The 20,361-nt window shown below is 46.2% G+C and overlaps 2 protein-coding genes across 4 annotated transcripts in view; both read right to left on the minus strand.

Moving 5' to 3' along the window:
- Nucleotides 1-1,277: 1,277 nt before the first annotated feature.
- On the minus strand, nucleotides 1,278-16,084 carry PRKAG1 (protein kinase AMP-activated non-catalytic subunit gamma 1). 3 transcript variants are annotated; one of them, XM_069489595.1, is made up of 13 exons: nucleotides 16,023-16,072; nucleotides 14,949-15,072; nucleotides 12,118-12,166; nucleotides 4,587-4,696; nucleotides 4,315-4,396; nucleotides 4,158-4,216; nucleotides 3,978-4,023; nucleotides 3,448-3,502; nucleotides 3,018-3,144; nucleotides 2,747-2,912; nucleotides 2,546-2,583; nucleotides 2,133-2,279; nucleotides 1,278-1,991 (listed from the first exon to the last, which is right to left on the minus strand). In XM_069489595.1, exons 4-13 carry the CDS (start codon nucleotides 4,656-4,658, stop codon nucleotides 1,887-1,889), a joined length of 897 nt encoding a protein of 298 aa, XP_069345696.1. In that variant the 5' UTR covers nucleotides 4,659-4,696; nucleotides 12,118-12,166; nucleotides 14,949-15,072; nucleotides 16,023-16,072; the 3' UTR covers nucleotides 1,278-1,886. The 3 variants fall into 3 exon arrangements, with proteins under 3 accessions (XP_069345696.1, XP_069345694.1, XP_069345695.1); XM_069489593.1 differs by lacking the exon at nucleotides 14,949-15,072 and having other exon boundaries at nucleotides 16,023-16,084; XM_069489594.1 differs by lacking the exon at nucleotides 14,949-15,072 and having other exon boundaries at nucleotides 15,814-16,066.
- Nucleotides 16,085-16,292: 208 nt separating this feature from the next.
- Nucleotides 16,293-20,361, minus strand: part of KMT2D (lysine methyltransferase 2D) — a 39,833-nt gene continuing 35,764 nt past the window's right edge. The window contains exons 52-55 of the mRNA XM_069489591.1: nucleotides 19,877-20,162; nucleotides 19,573-19,646; nucleotides 19,339-19,447; nucleotides 16,293-19,164 (exon numbers count right to left, since the gene is read on the minus strand). Of these exons, the coding sequence (XP_069345692.1) occupies nucleotides 19,072-19,164; nucleotides 19,339-19,447; nucleotides 19,573-19,646; nucleotides 19,877-20,162 (562 nt within the window). The 3' untranslated portion in view covers nucleotides 16,293-19,071. The remainder of the gene's footprint in view (nucleotides 19,165-19,338; nucleotides 19,448-19,572; nucleotides 19,647-19,876; nucleotides 20,163-20,361) is intronic.

A 20,361-nucleotide genomic window follows, 5' to 3' on the forward strand; every position in this document is an offset into this window, starting at 1 on the left:
TGTCCTATCCACTCTACCCCTCTTGATCCCATGTACCTACCAGCTGCACTGGTGACTCTTTGCTTGAAGGTGCTTCCTTCAACCCTGGATCCCACTGGTCCTAAGGCTTTTTAAAGCCCTTGCCTCCTCCCTAGGCAAATCCTCCTTCACAAGGGAATGTGACATAAGGAGACATCTGTACTTTCCACCATGTACCCACCCCCACACACATAAACATACTCTAATTCTAATAACTTGGAAGCCTCTCTCCCCCAAGTTTGGGAATGTGCTGTGAGAGCTGTGAAGAGGTGAATGCAGAAACAGGAGCTTCTCTACAGTCTTGATGCAGCATTGAAACCTGAGCTCTGACAAGGGCCTTGATGCTTTTCCCTGTGTTCCATCAGGAAGCCTGGTTTGGAGGAACCAGTATGGTATGGGTGGGGGTTGATCAGAAGGCTTAGGCACAGTGGGGGTAGGGGCAAGGTGTTACTCTGAAATTGTCGCTGGCTTGGATGAGAAATTGCATCATACCTGCAAGGCACGGGTGAGATGGTACCCATAGTCTAGCAGTCCTATGGTGTTTGGTGCTAGTTACTGTGTTGGTTCATGTGGTTCCAGCCCAGGGAATGGGTCTGATGGGGTGACCATCATCCTGCTGTTCCCTCTCTCCCCCCTCCCCCAGCTCATTCTCACCTTGGAAGAAAAGGGATTTGTAGGTTCAAAGATAGTGCCAGCTCAGCAAAATCCAAACACAGTCCAACCTTCCCTAAGAAAGGCTGATGAGGGTCTCCTAAAGGAGACCTTCAAGTCTGTCTACTTTTTGGAAATCTAACACTGTTATGGGATTTTCCTTGGGTCCTATCTATGGTCCGGGCAGAGGGGAAAGAAAGGCAGTAAGGGGAACTCCGGGGAATAGGGTGGGGAACAATTGTGAAAGGAAAACTAGAGAGATAATAACTCTTCTGTAGTGGTAAAGAGCATGAACCCTAGGGCCAGATTGTTTGGGTTCAAATCCTAGCTCTACTTTTTACTAGCTGTGTGATCCTGGGCTACTTACTTAGCCTCTCTGTGCCTCAGTTTTTTAAAATCTGTAAAACTGGAATAGTATCTACTAGAGTTCTGAGGATTAAATGAGTAAATATATGTAAAGCACTGAGAATGATGTCTGGCACACAGTTATATGCATGTGTGCTATTATTACTGTGTTATTAATGATGAATTGAACAAGCCATATAAAGTAGGAAGGTTGGAGCAGTAGTGTCCATCAACCGCAAAAATCAAACACGGTAATACCATGACAAGATTCCTGTCATTTAATTAGCTTTGCCATGAACAGCAATAACCTTGGCTAACCACTCTGTCCTCCTCCTCTACCTAACCCCCATCTCCCTTCATAGGCATGCAGCACAAGAACCCAGAGGCCCTCCTCCCCACAATCCTCCCCACTCATATTATGGGAAGAAGTGTCACTAAATGGACTCAACCTCCCCCATATATCATGAAAGAGGATGAATAAAAATATCTTGATGAAGAGTTTTGTTGTGCTATTATCTTCGAGTAGAGTCATGGCAGAGATGGAAGCAAAGGCAGGGTGAGGTCTGGGGATCTCTTAGAGATCAAAATTTGCCTGAGGGGCACGAAGCCCATAGTTCACCCAGAAAGGGGGCTATATCTAAGAGGACAGGGCTAGAATTGGCTAGGCTGAAAGTTTTCTTCAAGTGTATGTGTTAGGGTGGGGGCAGCTAAAAATTCATTCTCCTTCCTCCCCCTACACCTCCCCTAGCTCCCAGATAGGAGGGTAGGGGGCTCCTGAGCAGGGAACAGTCACAGTCCTCACAAGTTTCATCTGATTCCCAGAGCTTCCAGCAGTGAGTGGGGCATGGTGCTGCCTGACCCCTTCCCCCAGCTCAGAGCTTCTCTCCACCTGTGAGCACCAGGGCCTGCAGGATGTCAGACAGTGATACAATTCCCTTGACCACATCACTCTCATCCACCACTACAAGTCGGTGAACCTGGCGTAGAGCAACAAGGGAGAAAGGGAACGTTTAGTGCCAGCATCAGTTAGGGTGAGCCCGTCAGCCCCTACCCTCCTTGTCCAACCCCACCCTCAAGGCTGCCCTACCCAGCTGCTTGATGGTTACTGGCCTCCCTACCTCTGCTTCCACAAGCCTGTTGATGATGGTCTCTAGAGTCTCGTACAGGTAACACTTAAGAACGCCCTCAAAGTAGTGTGATCGATGTTGTAGGGCTTTAGTCACAGACACATCTAGGTTGTTGTAGGTCTTTTCTGCTGCCAGATTCTGGGGAGAAAGAGGAAGGAGCTTGCAGGGAAGCAAGAGAGCCAGCCCCGAAACCCTGAACCCACCCAACCTCACCAGAGGGATTTAGGGCAAATTGTCAGCCATGCCCACAAGCCACACCCAGTTCATTTAATTCCTTTTCAAATAGGATTTGAAAGCATGGAAGCTTCCAAGACCCTTAGGTCCCAGAAGAGACTCCCTTCTCCTTTTCCACTTCAACACCCCCCACCCATTCCCTACCTCCCAGTCCCTCCACAATGACTCACGATAACATCAAACTTGGAGTAGATGTCCACCACACGTCCTAGGGGGACAAAGGTAGCTCAGCAAGGAGAATCTGGCATCCAAGATTCCCTCTACCCACAGAATCACCCTGCTGACCAAGCTGAGGGGAAAGCAGATTCTCCCAGAGCCACCCTGACTTCCCTGGATCCCTCCCTCTCCCAGACTTTGGCCCAATCTCTCACCTTTCTCATCTACCACTGGCAGCGCTGAGACTCGATGCTGTACAAAGATGCCCAGAGCCACGTAGACAGGGGTGGTAGTGCGGACCATAGCAATATTGGCATAGGTGCCAATCTGTAGCTCTTCCAGAGACTTAGACATGAACTCTGGTTTGGGGAACTCTGTGATCTGAGGAAAGAACCATCAGCTTGACTATCAAGGCCCCCAAACCACCCCTGGATACCCCTCCAACCCAATATATAAGAAGTAAGAACTGGGCTAAGGAGCACTTACAAATAATTTGAGGAATTTCAGGATGCGCTTGTGGGTGAGGATGTACAAGGTGTTGCCTGATTCTGGGTCAATAACTGGCAGCCTGTGGATCTTGTTTCGAATTAATGAAGATACAGCATCAAACAAACTGTGGGAAGGTGGGATATAATGTTAAGTTCCACAGTGCTGGGGCTGAGGGGACTGAGGGTGGTTAAATATACTTTGTAAAATGCATATATAAACAGGACAAACTGGTGGTTAGGGGAGGGGGCAGTGTGCAGACCAGACTTAAAGAGAGAGAGAGAGAGAGAGAGAGTGTGTGTGTGTGTGTGTGTGGTGGGACAAGTGTCTTTTTTCTCTTCTGCCCCTTTCCCTGGATTTTTGTAGGGCTTTAGCTATACTGATGTCAAGGCTCTTCCCCTTTTCAGACAAAGGGATAGCTGGAACTCACCTGGCATTAGGAGAAATGCAGACGAGAGGTTTAAAGGAGTCCTGTAGGTACACCTCTGAAAGGAAAAGCAATGGTTCACAAAATATCACCTTGGGAAAGTGTTTCCTAGGAAACCCTCCATCCTTTTATTCTTTCTTTTTTCTTTCTTTTTTTTTTTTTGAGACAGAGTCTCACTCTGTTGCCCAGGCTAGAGTGCTGTGGCATCAGCCTAGCTCACAGCAACCTCAAACTCCTGGGCTCAAGCAATCCTCCTGCCTCAGCCCCCTGAGTAGCTGGGACTACAGGCATATGCCACCATGCCCGGCTAATTTGTTCCATATATATTTTTAGTTGTCCAGCTAATTTCTTTCTATTTTTAGTAGAGACAGGGTCTCACTCTTGCTCAGGCTAGTCTTGAACTCCTAAACTCAAGCAATCCTCCTGCTTTGGCCTCCCAGAGTGCTAGGATTACAGGCGTGAGCCACCCCCCCCCCCCCCCCCCCCGCCAGCCTATCCTTTTATTCTTTTACAACCCCCAATTCTCTACATACCTCTCCAAGTTTCTATCTTGTGTTCTTCTAGTTCATAGATCTGTACCTGGAAGCAGAAGCAACAGAATTTGAGACCTGCTCTCTCTGCTTCAGTAAGCCCTTGTGGCTTGTTGGGAGGAACAGAAATGAGGGACTCTGGGAAGGGAAAGTGGTTTTGGTGATTTGGCTAAGGTTCCTTACCAAGGCTGACTTATAGTAGCGATGCAGGATATTGATGAAATCGGTGATGGTCAGCATGCCTAAAGGCCAAGACAAGAGCCCTCAGCACTACCCAAAGTTTCTCTCCTTGCCCAGCACAAGATGCCAATGATAGTGTGTTCCAGAGACTTTTGCTTACCCACAAAACTTTGCTTCTTACTATCCCACAAAGGGGCAGCTCGGACACCATTAGTCACCAAAGCAAAGAAAGCTTTCTTCACCTGTAGCCAGGAGAATAATAATCATAAAGGGAAAGCCACAGAGGGCAGGACTGTAAAAAAGAACAGGGGTTGGACGGTTTGGGGAAAATTCATAGAAGGACAAGGATATTACCTTGGGGATGAAATAGGATGAGGGGTATTGAAACAGAGGCTCCAAAAAAGAGAGAAAGGGAAAAAGGATTTCACCCACCTGCAGGGAAGTATCAAATACAACCAATTTGGAGCTCGTGGGAATCAGGTCATAGCAGCGATGAGACTTCATGAAGGAAGTATACACACTGTTGTTGGATTCTGGGGTCTCTGCATAGGGTGGAATAGTTAGTAGCTTCCTTCTACACAACAACTCCCAATCAAAAGAGACAGTAAACAGTGGTTCTGGTTTCTCAAATATTTAAAGCATGATTTTTTATAAGGCGCTTTATCTCTTTTGTTCCTATTGTTTTCACAAAACCTAGATAAACCCCTTAGAAACCATTTCATCCAACCCCTATCTCCAGGTAAGATTATATCTACTGGCTCCTTAGGTAAAAGAAGGCCAACTATTAATAAAATAGAATGTCTATAATATTTCTCTTTAACCTGTTCTAGTCTAAAAGCTTTTCTCATCTTTAACCCAAGTTTTTCCTTTCACATATTTAGCACATTTCACTTGTCCTCTTTTCTCAATGAAGATGAAAAGCCAAGTAAGCTTCTTAAAATTCTTCCAAGACCTTGCTGGTGCAGTGGTACATGCATGTAGTCATAGCCACTTGGAATGCTGAAGCAGGAGGATTGCTTGAGCCCAAGAGTTCAAGTCCAGCGTGGGCAACATAGTGAAACCTCGTCTCAATTTAAACAAACAAACAAACAAACAAAAGGAAAGTCATGCTCCAAGCTGGGCCATTTCTCATTAATACTAAGTTCGAGCCCAGTGTTCAATCAACCTGGCCCAAAACACCCTGAGTGTCCATTCTGGCACCCTGTGAATCAGAAGGCACTCTACCTACTCTAGACAAATGAGAGATCCTGGCTAGGTTTACCTTTCTAATTCCTGTGATTCTAACTACTTGCTCTAAATTGGAGAAGCAGCCTCCCAAATTAATAGCCTGAATGTACTATGTATTATGCTTTGTGTACTTAAAAATGGTACATACTTTAATTCTTACAACAAATATGTAAGGTAAGTATTATCAACATGTTTCAGATGAGAACACAGGTACAGACAGTTAAATAAACTGCTCAAGGTCACACCATTAGTAAGTGGCAAGAAAGACTCAAACCCAGATATACATGATTCCAAAGTTCATGCTCTTAAACCTTTTCACAGTTGATTTTTTAATATTCAATTTTTTTTTACCAAAGTTATACAGGCACATAATTTGAGTCAAATAGTTTTACAAATTTTGTTAAGAAAAACTGCAGGTCCTGTACCCAACTCCCATACTACTCCTCCCTAGAGATGAGCACATTCACCTCTTTTAGCTGATTATTTTGGTACTTATTTCTATGTCCCTAAATAACATGCTTGTATTGCTACTTTATCATTTTTTCATTTTGGGGCATTATCTATTATCTTCCTACGAAGGAAGATGAGAAAATTTTTTTTGGAAGATGAGAATTTTTAGTTCTCTTTCCTACCTGGACTCCATCACAAACATGCACTTCCCAGCACCCCCCATTCTTCCAGGAGTTAAACCACAATGTTGGTTACACCATTTTGAGGCTAGGCATGGTGGCTCACACTAGCAATCCCAGCACTTTAGGAGGCTAAGGCAGGAGGGAGGATTGCTTGAGCCCAGGAGTTTGAGACCAGCCTGGGCAACATAGCGAGACTCCGTCTCCACAAATAAAAAAAATCAGCCAGGTATGGTGGAGCATACCTGTAGTCCTAGCTATTCAGGAGGCTGAGGTGGGAGGATCTCTTGAATCCAAGAATTTGAGGTTACAGTGACCTATGATTGTGCCACTGCACTCTAGCTTGGGCAACAGAGCAAGAACCCATCTCAAAAAAAAAAAAAAATCATTTTGACTGAATATTTATTATTCAGAGGTAAGCCAAAGAGTAAACTGATTTTTTTTTATTATTATTCTTTCACAACTTTGTTTTCCCTGGATTTAATAATGGTCTTGTCCTTTTGTTTGTTTGATTTTCTATGTAGAGCACTTACAACTAATTCAACCCCCTAACTCTTCACCAATTGTTTAAATCTCCTTTCAAGAAGTTCAGAAGCATTAGATAGTCTATTAAACTACCCGAACGAGTCTCTCTGGAGCCTTCTGACCTGCTCAAATCTGGCTGGTTTGCCTAGTGGGTATTGCTGTCATCCTGAGATCTTCCTTCATCACCATCCAGGGGGACCCCTTTCACGTCTCTCCTCTACTGGCCCTCCTATTTCCTGTATCCCATGTTTTCATCTTTTTTGATTACTCCTTTGTTTTGGTGGAACATATCTTCCAGTAGCTTCCTGAGAAAGGGTGCACGGGAAGTAGAACTTTTGAGACCTTGCAGCCTGTAGATATCTTTACCCTCATCCTTGCTTTATAATTTGGCTGGATATAGAATTCTAGGTTGGAATTTATTGTCCTGCAGAATTTTTGAAGGCATTGCTCCATTGCCTGCTAGCTGCTGGTGTTGTTAAAGGTCCAGGACAATTGTCATTCTTTGTAAGTGACTTGTTTTTTCCTCTCTGGAAACTCATGGGATCTTCTCTGTGTTTCCATTGTTCTGAAATCTCATGATGATTGTGGTTTGGTGGGTCAATTTCATCCACTGTGAATATTCAATGGGTTCTTTCAGTATGAAAACTAATGTCCTTCAGTTCCAGGAAATGTTCTTCAATCATTTCCTTGATTATTTCCTCCCCTCTGTGTTACCATTTTTGTCTTTCTCTGACTCCTATTATTTAGATATTGGACCTTCTAGACTGATATTTTAATGTTCGGGGGTTTTGTTTGTTTTAGTGGATGGTAGTAGTTGTTAAAACATCTTTTCTCTCTCATTTTCTACTTCTTTGGTTTTTAACTCTACTTTCTGGGAAATTTCTTCACCTTGATTTTCCAAACTTACTACTGGCTTTAAAATTTCTGCTATTATATTTTTAATTTCTAAGCTCTCCTTTTTGTTTTCTGAAAATTCCTTTTTTAAAAATTATATTAAGTCAATGTAGTTTGTTTAAAAAAAAGAAAGAGGCCGGGCGCGGTGGCTCATGCCTGTAATCCTAGCACTCTGGGAGGCCGAGGTGGGTGGATCATTTGAGCTCAGGAGTTCGAGACCAGCCTGAGCAACAGCGAGACCTTGTCTCCACTATAAATAGAAACAAATTAGCCAAAACAACTAAAAATAGAAAAAATTAGCTGGGCAACCTGGTGCATGCCTGTAGTCCCAGCTACCTGGGAGGCTGAGGCAGGAGGATTGGTTGAGCCCAGGAGTTTGAGGTTGCTGTGAGCTAGGCTGACGCCATGGCACTCTAGCCTGGGCAACAGAGTAAGACTCTGTTTCAAAAAAAAAAAGAAAGAAAGAAAGAAAAATTATAACCTATATTTGTTTCATGGTGGAAATATGTTCTTTTACCTGAGAATATATTAATGTTAATTATTAAAGTATTCTTCTCTGTGCATTGATTTTTTCCTGCCAGTTGCTTTTTTTTTTGAGACAGAGTCTTGTTCTGTTGCCCAGACTAGCTAGAGTGGCCGTGGCGTCAGCCTAGCTCACAGTAACCTCAAACTCCTGGGCTCAAGTGATTCTACCACCTCAGCCTCCTGAGTAGCTGGGACTAGAGGCATGCGCCACCATGCCCGGCTAATTTTTTGTATGTATATTTTTAGTTATCCAGCTAATTTCTTTCTATTTTTAGTAGAGACGGGTCTTGCTCTTGCTCAGGCTGGTCTCGAACTCCTGACCTCTAGTGATCCTCCTGCTTCGGCCTCCCAGAGTGCTAGGATTACAGGCGTGAGCCACCGCACCCAGCCCTGCCAGTTGCTTTTTTTCTGTTTGTTTCTTTTTAGTGTATGTGGCATTTTGGGCAAGTAGTTGGGTTCACTTTTTTCCATGGAGGCTTTCTTTAGATGTTTGGTAATCCTTGGTTTAAAGGAGAATTCAGGGCCAGGCACGGTGGCTCACGCCTGTAATCCTAGCACTCTGGGAGGCCGAGGCGGGAGGATCATTTGAGCTCAGGAGTTCGAGACCAGCCTGAGCAAGAGCGAGACCCCCCCCCCCCGCCACCGCCCCCGTCTCTACAAAAATAGAAAGAAATTACATGGACAGCTAAAAATATATATACAAAAATTAGCCCAGCATGGTGGCACATGCCTGTAGTCCCAGCTACTCGGGAGGCTGAGGCAGGAGGATTGCATGAGCCCAGGAGTTTGAGGTTGCTGTGAGCTTGGGTGATGCCACGGCACTCTAGCCCGGGCAACAGAGTGAGACTCTGTCTTAGAAAAAAAAAAAGTAAAGGAGAATTCAAATCTTATCATAAGAGTGGAGGCTTTAAAGCTGATTAGAAGCTCTAAGTATATAAAATGAGCCTTGTTGACTGTGAGCTATTTAGATAGGGAACATTCAATACTTGTATTTTTAGGACTTTCCCCTCAAGGGGATTCTGGAGAGAAGGATTATTCAATTTTGAGCTTGAGGGTGATGTTTTTTCTGCCAGCATTCTGGAAACGGAATGGGGGAAGAGGGCTGAAGGCTTGGCATCCAGTATAGTTCATTGCATGCTCCCTTCCTGGTTTTAGTACGGTACTTTAAGCTTTCAAGTGTGCCTGAGTCCCTCTCTAGATCTTCAGTCACTGGCGAAATTGGGAGGGGGACTTGCCCAGCTGTACTTAATGGCATAGGGTATGCTGGGATCTGTATCTTAGACCTTGAGTGCTTCTTAGCTTTCCTCACTGTTAATTATAATACAGTTTTCTCAAAAGGCCTGCTAAGTCACTCACAACTGTTTTGTCTGCTTTCTAGCTTCCAAAAATTCATTGCTATTGTCTCTCTTCCTGTTATCCCTATCCTGGTGAGTTTGGTATTATTATTATTTTTTTTCAGCTTATCATGGGGGTAAAAAGTTCAGGTTATATATGTTGCCCATGTCTCGCCCATCCCCCCGAGATTTGGTATTATTTTTTAAAAATTCCTTTATAGTGGGTTTAGGGGATTTTTGTGAAGGCATGAAGGTGGATGTATATATATATATATTTTTTTTTTGAGACAGAGTCTCACTTTGTTGCCCAGGCTAGAGTGAATGCCGTGGCGTCAGCCTAGCTCACAGCAACCTCAGACTCCTGAGCTCAAGTGATCCTCCTGCCTCAGCCTCCCGAGTAGCTGGGACTACAGGCATGCGCCACTATGCCCGGCTAATTTTTCTATATATATATTTTTAGTTGTCCATATAATTTCTTTCTATTTTTAGTAGAGACGGGGTCTCACTCTTGCTCAGGGTGGTCTCGAACTCCTGACCTTGAGCGATCCGCCCGCCTAGGCCTCCCAGAGTGCTAGGATTACAGGCGTGAGCCACCGCGCCGGCCGGCCGGATGTATATATTTAATCTATTATCTTTAACTGGAAGCCTACAATTGTCTTTCAAACTTGAGAATTCAGACTCCTAAGAACACATCTTTGGATATCAGCTGAAGATACACTACAATGATAGCTAAATACTATCATTTTAGGCCATAGACCCACAAACATATTGGATTTGGGCCAGGCGTGGTGGCTCACGCCTGTAATCCCAGCACTCTGGGAGGCCAAGGTGGGTGGATTGTTTGAGCTCAGGAGTCCGAGACCAGCCTGAGCAACAGGGAGACCCTGTCTCTACTAAAAATAGAAAGAAATTAGCTGGACAACTAAAAATATATATAGAAAAAATTAGCCGGGCATGGTGGCGCATGCCTGTAGTCCCAGCTACTCGGGAGGCTGAGATAGAAGGATTGCTTGAGCCCAGGAGTTTGAAGTTGCTGTGAGCTAGGCTGATGCCACAGCACTCTAGCCTGGGCAACAGAGTGAGACTCTCTCTCAAAAAGAAAAAAAAACAAAAAACCCCCCCACATATTGGATTTGGCTTTCCCAGTGTTTTAAAATAATTTAAATCGGCTGGGCGCGGTGGCTCACGCCTGTAATCCTAGCACTCTGCGAGGCCGAGGCGGGAGGATCACTTGAGGTCAGGAGTTCGAGACCAGCCTGAGCAAAAGCGAGACCCCGTCTCTACTAAAAATAGAAGAAATTAGCTGGACAGCTAAAAATATATATAGAAAAAATTAGCCAGGCATGGTGGTGCATGCCTGTAGTCCCAGCTACTTGGGAGGCTGAGGCAGTAGGATTGTTTGAGCCCAGGAGTTTGAGGTTACTGTGAGCTAGGCTGACGCCATGGCACTCTAGCCCAGGCAACAGAGTGAGACTCTGTCTCAAAAAAAATAAAAAAAAAAATAATAAAAAAATAAAATTTAAATCAATTGCTAAATTTAAAAAATCTAAAGATTTACATAAAAATCCAAATTCCCAGTTTCTTTTCAAAATCAGAAGATCTGGCAAAAACAGGTCTTAATTGACCAGACCTGGAAAGTTGCTGCCTCCTGTTAGATGCAACACAAAATCTATAGGTTGTCACAATCATATCTAGTCCATTCACTGCTTGGTCCATACAGACCAGAGGTCCCCAATGTTTTTGGCACCAGAGACCAGTTTCAGGGGAGGGGTGAGCAATGGCTGTAAATACTAAAGCTTCACTCAGTGACTTGCCTGCCCCACCTGCTGCTCACCTCCTGCCTGTGTGGCCTAGTTCCTAACAGACCTCGGACCAGCATTGGTCTGTGGCCCAGGGGTTGGGGACTGCAGATGTAGACAGTTTGAGCTTCTGGCTTCTGCCTTAGTGCTAATACAAATGTACTCAGAAACATAAACTAGACACTGATACCATGTGGCAGTAATCAATTAAGAAGAGTCATCCAGACAATTCAAAATATGCCTATAACATTTTTGGATATCCATAAAATAAAAACGGAAAATTTAAAAGATCTTGTCAAGAACTCATAACCCTTAATAACAAGGCCTAGGATCTGGGACACTATATTACCTCTTGAAGTTTATACTCAGCCTATATTTCAATCCTCTGGGAAAGTGCATACCTGTGATGCCAGAAACGTGCTAGGAAGACCTAGGAGTGTTCCTGGACCAAATCCTTTACCTGACAGAGACGCTTGTAAGTTCTGCTTCTTTCTAGATGGCCTAGGGTTGGACCATTCCATTCTAACCAGTTATTTAGGCAGGCATTGGGATTGTCGTCCCCTGTGCTCTGGATTTTAGAGGTTTAGTGATTCTACTACCAGATTACTTCTAACGCTAAGGACTTTCAAGGCCTTTGCATAATTTCTGGAGTGTACTTAGTGGCTTTATTGAGCTTGCCAACCAAAAATTCTGGTGAAATTATTTTTGGACTATGCAGAAAATACCAGGGACTGCTAAAACATGGTTAGCCAGCCCAGAGTTGCCTATGGAAGTTTTCCCTGTACCTCAGAAGTTTCTCTCAAGTGGTTTGATAATTGAAGATATTAATCGTCTCCACTCTGCCCAAGATTTATTCCTGGGTGATCTTGCCAAATTATTGTTCCTGATTTGTATGGTTTGGTACATTATCTAGTCCAGCTTTGATTTTCCCAGGAGTAACCCTGGGAGAGATTCAAAAGCATTGTTGAAGATACTGTTATGGTCAGGCTATTGTTTTAATGCCCAGTTTCCCTGTCTTCAGTAAACTTACCTTGAGGATGCTCATTTTCCAAAGCTGGGGAGCTATCTGAAGAAGTGACCTGGAGAGACAAGAAAAATGGATTTAGCAAAACTAGGCTCCACCCATTTTAGCTTAGCAACATTAGGGGAAGAGCTGGTGAACTAACGATTTCCTTTAAAGTACTAAAAGGCCCTTCATTAAATATTATCTCATTTAATCTTCATAACAATCCTGAAGTTAATACTATTATCAGCCTTATTTTCACAGAATAGGAAACTGAGGGTCAAGAGACATTAAGTAACCTGCCCAAGGTCACATAGCTGGTAAGGGGTAAAGTAGGGATTCAAACACACATCTATCGGGTTCCAAAGCTCCTGTTCTTATATACTATGCTGCTTAATGAAACATTAAATATTAAAAGCTAAGACTAAAATATCTAGTTTATTAAAACCTGGAAGCCAAAGAAATAGAGATAACACTGTGTGCTCCCAAACACTAACACTAGAATCACAGACATACCCCTTACCATTGAGAAAGGGACACATCTGGGCAGGATCCCAGTAGGTGACTGTCAGCCAGACAGTCAAAGCTTGAATGACTCGGGGGGGGGGGGGGGGGGGGGTAGAAAAGGAGCATAAATGTTCTGAACCTGGGAACTTCAGTCTTCTCAGCATCTTTGTTAGTAAATTACTGCTATAGCCCAGGTGATGCTGGTTTTCCAAGTTTCCTCTTCCAAGATAGTTTGAGATTAGAGATGAGAGAGTGCTTTGAATAGACAAAGCTTCAGAACCATCTCTGTGCTCCCTCAAGTGGGAACATTTGGAAATTTCATTGTTCTCTAAGAACCCAGGAGGGATTGTGACAATTTTCATCCACTGGCATCAACAATTTTGGCTCCATTTGCTCTGGGTAATATCCCACAAACTAACTTAAAGCCATATTTCACCTCCATAGCTTCTGTAGTAACATGAAGTTAAAGGCCCTGGCTTAAACTTGGGAGGTTGGCTGGCAAACAGGGTCAAGTTGGCAGGACAGCCCTAAATTCCCCTCCCTTAATGGGTCAGGGGAGGGTAGGGTGGGGGGAAGAGGGATAATCTTCCTCTCTTCCTCTGGGCTGCATAAGACTACCAGCTTGGCCTGGCATTTTGGCAAGGCTATTGGAATAACAGCCTCATCACTTGTAAGTGGGAGAGAGGGCTGTTTGGCTGTAAAGATAGATACATGGTATTAATATATCAGAGTCTCACAAAGATCTATACAAAGGCACAGAAAGAGGTACTTCTGTAGAAGTTACTGCAGCCATCATGTGATTCTTACATATTGCACTGTGCTACAGTTATTTTGTTCATTATCTATCCAAACAGATTATAAATTCCTGGAAGCCTAGAACTATCTTATACTTTGTATCCCTCATACAACTTAGCATAGGTTTTTTTGTAAATTATTTTGCATACAATTCAGTTTTAAAAAATTCTTTAATAATGATGGCCACTGATACGAACAGAGAAACCTAAGACTAAGTTACAGAGAGAGAATAGCCAAATAGATATAGATACCAACATAAGAGAGTCAAACACAACTGAATGTATGGCTTTAACTTTCTACCTGTTTCACCATATGAGAGGGGGAATTATATCCCTCCTCTCTACTTTTAATAACATAGGGGACCTGAGAAAATACCACTATACTACCTAAGTACAAAATATTATTACAGAGACACAGGCTACTTCTGACACATAATTTCTCTGAAACTCCTGACCCACATTTCCAGTTATTTGCTTGACAACCACAGATATTACAGAGACTCCTTAAATGCCTAAATATAAAACAAAACATCATTTGTCCCTCCAACTTCCAATCCTATTATTTTTACTGTGGCTCCCATCTCTCTCCATTTTTTTTCTTTTTCATTGCTGTCTTCCCAGGTGCCCTAGAACTGTAGTCTTGACTCCTTCACTCTCCCTAACATGTATCAGCTAAGCTGACATGTTAGAAATGCCTCAGATCCATATGTCTCCTTTCCACTTTCACAGCCTTAACTTCATGGTTCACCTATTACAAAACAAAGGTCAAACTTAGCATGGTATGCAATACCTTTAACCTGATCTGAGCCTACTTTTTCAGTCTTTTCTCCCACTGTGACTAAAATCCAAACGCCAGCAACAGCAGACCACTGGCTAACCCCCAATTATTCTCTACATACCCCAATTTCCATGCCCATTCTCTCAATCAGCAACGCCCTCTCATAGGTCCACAGCAATTTTCTCCCTCTATGTTTTTACAATCCTTTGTTTGCATCTTGATGATAATATTTATTACAGTCTACCTTAAATAACAGCTGTTGCTGGCTTGCCCTCACCCTCTCTCTGGGTAAGCAAAGCATTTTTCTTCTTTTTCTGTTTTTTTTTTTTTTTTTTTTTTTAGATACGGTCTCACTCTGTTGCCAGGGCTGGAGTGCAGTGGTGTCATCATAGCTTGCTGCAACGTCATACTCCTAGGCTCAAGTGACCCTCCTGCCTTAGCCTTCTGAGTAGCTGGGACTACAGGTGAGAGCCACCATACCTGGCTTTTTTTTTTTTTTTTTGGTAGAGTCGGGGTCTAGCTATTGCCCAGGCTGGTCTTGAACTCTTGGCCTCTAACAGTCTTCCCACCTCGGCCTCCCAAAGTGCTAGGATTACAAGCATAGGCTACCATGTCTGGCCTCTTTTTCTTCTTGTTAAAACAATTTCTATCCCCAGAACCTAATCCAGTACATAAAGTGTGAAGGCTAAATTAGAAAATCTAAATAAAAATGCTTTGTAAACCATAATACATCTACAAGTAGAAAATGATATGTTACTTTAAATTTAATGGAATCAGACCTTTTATTCTTGCTCAAAATTCTCTTAATCTGTAGGAATTGACTTCTTTGCTTGGGTGACCAACTGCAAATCACTTTACCACTTTCGTCTGTTTTCTTTTTTAATAACCTGAGGGACAGGACCTCTGCAGGAGGAGAAAGGGTGTGGCAAAGAATGACTCTGGGTATGTAACTTATCCAAAGCAAAGAGAACCCTCAGTCCTTTCACAATTACAGTTAGCAGATGATGAAAACCATGGTGGTAAGGAGTTACTCTGCCTGACAGAGGATACATGGTTAAAAACTGTGGAGAGGGAAATGGATGGGAGGGGTTCCAGAGTGCTAGAAAAAGCCTCCTGAAAGTGAGAGTGGCTTCAAACATGTAGCAGATAACCTGCAGCATCTGTGGGAGGGTGACAGGGACCTGGCACAATTGGTCAATGCCTGCTCGCCAAGAATGAGCTATGCCAAAACGCCTGCTTAGAGTCGCAGAGCAGGGCATGACCTAAACTTGTCGAAGGGACACAGCGGCCTCTCACACTGAACGATTCCCTCTTTCAGGCAAACCCCAATTCTCCGTCTTACTAAGGGAATATGATCTCGCTGAATGCAGTATAAAAGTCTTCAGATGTCCCTCCTGCCAGGGATTGCAGAGATCACTGACAACCGAGGTCCAGAAGCTACCTGAAAGCAGGGATCCCTCCGGACCACCCCCGCTCCCTGCCCCCGCCTCACCCAGTCATGCTGGATCACAACCCTGCTCTCTCAAGCAAACCTCTGAATGGGCTTGAAGTGCTAAAAGGAAAGGAAGCCCGAGATTGCCAGGGAGTACGCAGACCCCAAGGAGGGAGCTAGGAGTCACTGCGCGCTCGGGCTTAGGGTACCACGGACAAAAAGGCGGCACGGGTGCGGCCCAGTGCTAGGAGATGAGCCTAATGAAGGAGCGGAGGGGCAGGGTCACGGGACAGGACAGACACCCAGCTGCTTCTCGTCTGCTAGTCACCAGCGCTAGCCCCTGCCCTGCCCTGCCCTCCCCGTCTCCTAACGGGGGTCTCAGGCTCCACAGCGCCTCCCGCCGCCCTCCAGCGCTCCTCACCGTCTCCATTGCAAGAGGAGCTGGCTCGGTTCGTTCGTTTTAGGAAGCTGGCTTGGGGCAGGCCCCGCCCCACATCCGGTGCCGCGAAGCCACTTCCGCCCACGTCATGGCAGCCACAAGACTAGAACGGAAGGCGGAGAGTCCACCCTTCCGGTGCTGGCCTGGCCTCTTAACCGCCCTCCCCCGGGTGCTTGCGGACCTCACGGATCCGGCTGACGACGAGGGTCACGGGACGGAGCCTCTTGTATTTAAAATGTCCTTTTTTTATTTGTCGTTTAAAAACAAACTTGGAAGAAGCAAAATCCAAAACTTGCCCTTTGCCTCTCGCAACATAAATTATGTACAGTTCAGAATGATCGCTGATACAAAACATGCCAAGGACAGGGGCGCTGGGGGTGGAGGGAGAGAGGGCGCTTTAAAAAAGGGAACCATTTCATCCGTTGTTACGAAGGACCAACCTTGCTGTACAGGATACACACAACACAAAATAAAGTCTTCACGGGATTCACACTTGTCAGCGATTTATTTTTTAAAAAGGGGGAGGGTCCTGGAGGTGAGGGGAGAAGACTGTAAAGGGGAAAACTGAAAATTGAGTATGTGCGAGTGTAAACCAACCCAAAATACAAACACGGGGGAGGGCGGGGGGTAGGATTCTGATGCAATTATACAGGCAGGGTACTTAAAAAAACCAACAACCAAAATTCCAACCTTGTAGCTTGGGTCTGAGTTATAGTTTATATAAAAATTAAAAACTGTATAAGGTTTCTTCACTAAAATCTACAGGACTATCGGATACCTAGCATATGCTTACAAAGTCTGCCCCATCCCCTTTTCCCAGTCCCAGGGCCCAAGCCCCAACCAGAGCCTGACTCACAGGAGCCAATCTCCCCCTCCCTGTAGCCTAGACCTTTTGCTCACGGAAAAGGAACATCCAAGGGCTGTGGCTTTGGGGGCAGCAGCCCAGTCTCCCTACTGTCTGATTTAATTACAGCGGTTCCTGTGGGAGTGGGGGGTGTTATTCTCTTAAACATTTGCAGCTTGAAACAGTTGAGGAAGCAGCTTAAAAGAAAAACCAAAAACTCCCTACCCCCAACAATCCACAACCCCCCAAATTCAAAACAAAATAAAAACAAACCTAAAATCACAACAGTGACCGAGCTCCCCCTCCAGCAGGCCCACCCATCCACCTCCACCAAGCCCACCCCTACACTCCAGACATTTGATTCTTGAAAATATTAATTACAAAATGCCCTTTGCCCACAGCCCCTAAGAGAGAACTGCATATAAGCTTCATCTTCATCCCCATGGTTCCCTACCAGAGAGGGGTTTGGGGCCTCACCCACCCCCTACCTACCCCCACCCCCAGGAAGAGGTTCAACTGCAGCACAAGCTTGGGCAGAAAGGGGAAGGAAAGGGAGGCAGGGAACCCATCACCCTCTGGCTCCCCCTGGGGTCAGCTCACTTTTGTGCGTTATAACATAGTCCAACTATACAACAGGGGGTGGGACTTGTCCAGCCTCTATACCCCCATCTTACAGCAGTCACAGCCAGGGGGTGGGGAGTGGGGGGGGGGAGGGAAAGGGCGGTAGGTTGGGTAATGGAGGGGGCCCCCCCACAAGGGGAGCTCCATGTGTCCGCCCCATGCCCCCCTACCATTTATAAACTGGTTTTGTAAAAAGAAAATAGATATATTTATATAGAATATATAAAGCACAAAAATTAGTAGTTTTACATTTGCTCTCCCCGGGGGTGGGGGGAGAGGGGAGGGTTCTCACCTCCAGCCGGCTCCCCCATGCCCCACAAGACTATGTACAATCCCATGTATAAATAGATAAATACCCCCCACCCTCCCCGCGCTGACACTAAGCTCCCCCACCCCCACATCACCACCCCTTCCCACCAGACCAGCAGCAGTTTGGTGACTGAGGGAAAGTGGGAGCTCCAGGCCACACCCTGCCTCACTAGGTATGGGCATGCCACTCAGGGATAGCCCTCACCCTACCCCCCACCCACCCCATCTAGGGGCTGGAGGGCAAATGGGCTCATGATGGGGTTGGGAAAACAGGAGGGAGATATCCTGGTCCTAGGTTTAGCACACCCCTCCTGCCCCCATGTCCAGATGGAGAAGGAAGTCCTAGAGCAACTAGGGGCCAGTCATCCCCAATCTTCATCATCATTTGCCTCAACCACCATCCCATGCCCATAATTAAAAACAAAGATGGATTTTTTGTTGTTGATTTTTCTTCCTCTTCCTACCCCCCTTCCACCCACTCAGAAGAGGGCAGTGAGGTGGGGGAGAGGGTTGGGGCAGTAGGGGGCTTGGAGAGGGTCTCACATTTCAAAACAGCAAAAAATCCAACACTTAAATGAGGTAGGTGTGGGTGCGGGGTCTCCTTGCCCGGCCTGCCCAGCTTGCCCTCCCGGGCAGCTGAGCGCCTCTTTCCCGTTCATGTTGCATTTGTCAGAGTGAAAAACAAGGAAACACAACCCATAGAAAGACAGAAACACAGAGGAGAAGAGGGAGACAGAGACAGATCAAGAGGGAAGAGGATGGGGGTGAGGGTGGGGGCAGGACCCGGCAGGCAGGGCCAGGTGTGGGACCCGGCCTTTGGGATTGTCAAGCTTAGTCAAGTCTCTTTGCAGCCTTGAGTTGGGCCGGAGAGGTCAGTGGGAGCAGCAGGACTGTGAGGCCCGGCCACACATCCTCCTCCCCCCTCCCTGCTGCCTCCCAGATGCTTCTGGGTAGTTCCCGGCCCATATCCCCCTCAAACCTGAGATGCCCAATGGCTGCTTCTGTCTGGCCCCTCCTGGAGCTGGGGGCAGAGATGCCAGCCTGAGGGCCGGTGGCGGGGAAGAGGGTTGTCCCTGGTGCCCAGGGTGGGCTTGGCCTAGGGCCCTCTGCCCCAGCCTCCTGCTCCAGGGGCTCCGGTCAGCCGGCAGCCCCAGCCCTGGGTCCTGGCTCTGGCTGCTACCTCTCTTCCCCCTCATCCCTTTCAGGGAAGAGGTTGGGGGTTGGGGGGCTCCCCTGCCTGGTAGCCTCAAAAGCTTCTTAGTTCATCCATTTCCGACAATTCCAGGCTCCACAGTGGCAGGGGATCTTGTGCTGATCGTCCTCAAAATCAAACTGATAGTCATAGGTCAGCTGGAAAGAGAAGAGGGCAGAATCAATGTACCAATGTTAGCCCCCCAGAGGAAGAGCGGGCAGGGAAGACCTGATCTGAGGGTAGTGGCCTTGGAACCCGGCTCTCAGGGAATGGCAGAGAAGAGGAGAGAGGGAGGAGCTGCTCTGTCACTCACTCAGGATACTTCCTCTCACCTCCTCTCCTTTGGGGATTCGCCGGCTGGAGATGATGATGATTTTGTCCTCTTTGTCAAATGTCACGACTTCCGCCACACAGTTAGGGGCACAGGAATGGTTAATGTACCTGGACAGTGGAACAGAGTCAGGGATGCCAGGCAAATGAGTTGGGACAATTTTGGTTCCTTGTTGGCCTACCCCCAGAATACCACCCTCAGAGACCCTAAATCCTTCCTTCCTCATTCCTCTTACCTGGCAGGGCCTCCGGTCAACGTAGCATCAATCACATGTTCATTGTTTATTCGGAACATGTAGATGCCTCGATTCTAGAAAGGCAGAGGTTGTGGAAGAAGGAACAAGAGTATCAGAGAATAGAAGCAGTGGTGGTGGGAGCAGGCAGAAGACGCAGGCAGTGGGCTTCTCCTGCACGCTCTGTATTTCTCCTGCCTCTTCCCTCCCCGCCACCACCCACTCCCGGCTTCCCGCCTGCTCTCCTAGGCCCAGTCCTGCCCTGGCTCCTTGGCTGAGTGTGGCTGTGCCCCACAATGGCCCATACCTGCTCCTCATAGATTTTTTCCCGCCGGTTGGCCACCTCATTTCGAATGATGGTGCCAATGTACTCGATGACCATTGTGTGCTTTTCTAGGTCCTTGGCTGCATAGAGCCCAAGGCCCTGGATACGGGAGCGAGCCAGATACACGTTGTTCTTCCACTCGGTGCGCAGCCGCCGGTACTGAGATGACTTGGAGTGCACAAACTGCTTGCTGTACGGGGTGTTGGTCTCGCCTGTGAAGGTGCTCTGATATGCCTTAGACATGCTGGTGCTGTTCAGGGTATGGGGCCTGGGAGGTGATACAGTCCATGACAAGACAGTTCTCCCTCAGACCAAGCACATACCACCAGCCTCCTCTGCCTCCTCCCTGGGATGTGCAACATGCCAATTAGGGACATGTGCTGCCTTGGGAGTGGAGTGGAGGCAACTGGGTCTCAGCTTTGGTGAGGCAACAACTAGCTACAGGGACCCTTCAGACACTCCAGGTG

Source organism: Eulemur rufifrons, chromosome 16 (assembly GCF_041146395.1).
Source record: "Eulemur rufifrons isolate Redbay chromosome 16, OSU_ERuf_1, whole genome shotgun sequence".
NCBI lineage: Eukaryota > Metazoa > Chordata > Mammalia > Primates > Lemuridae > Eulemur > Eulemur rufifrons.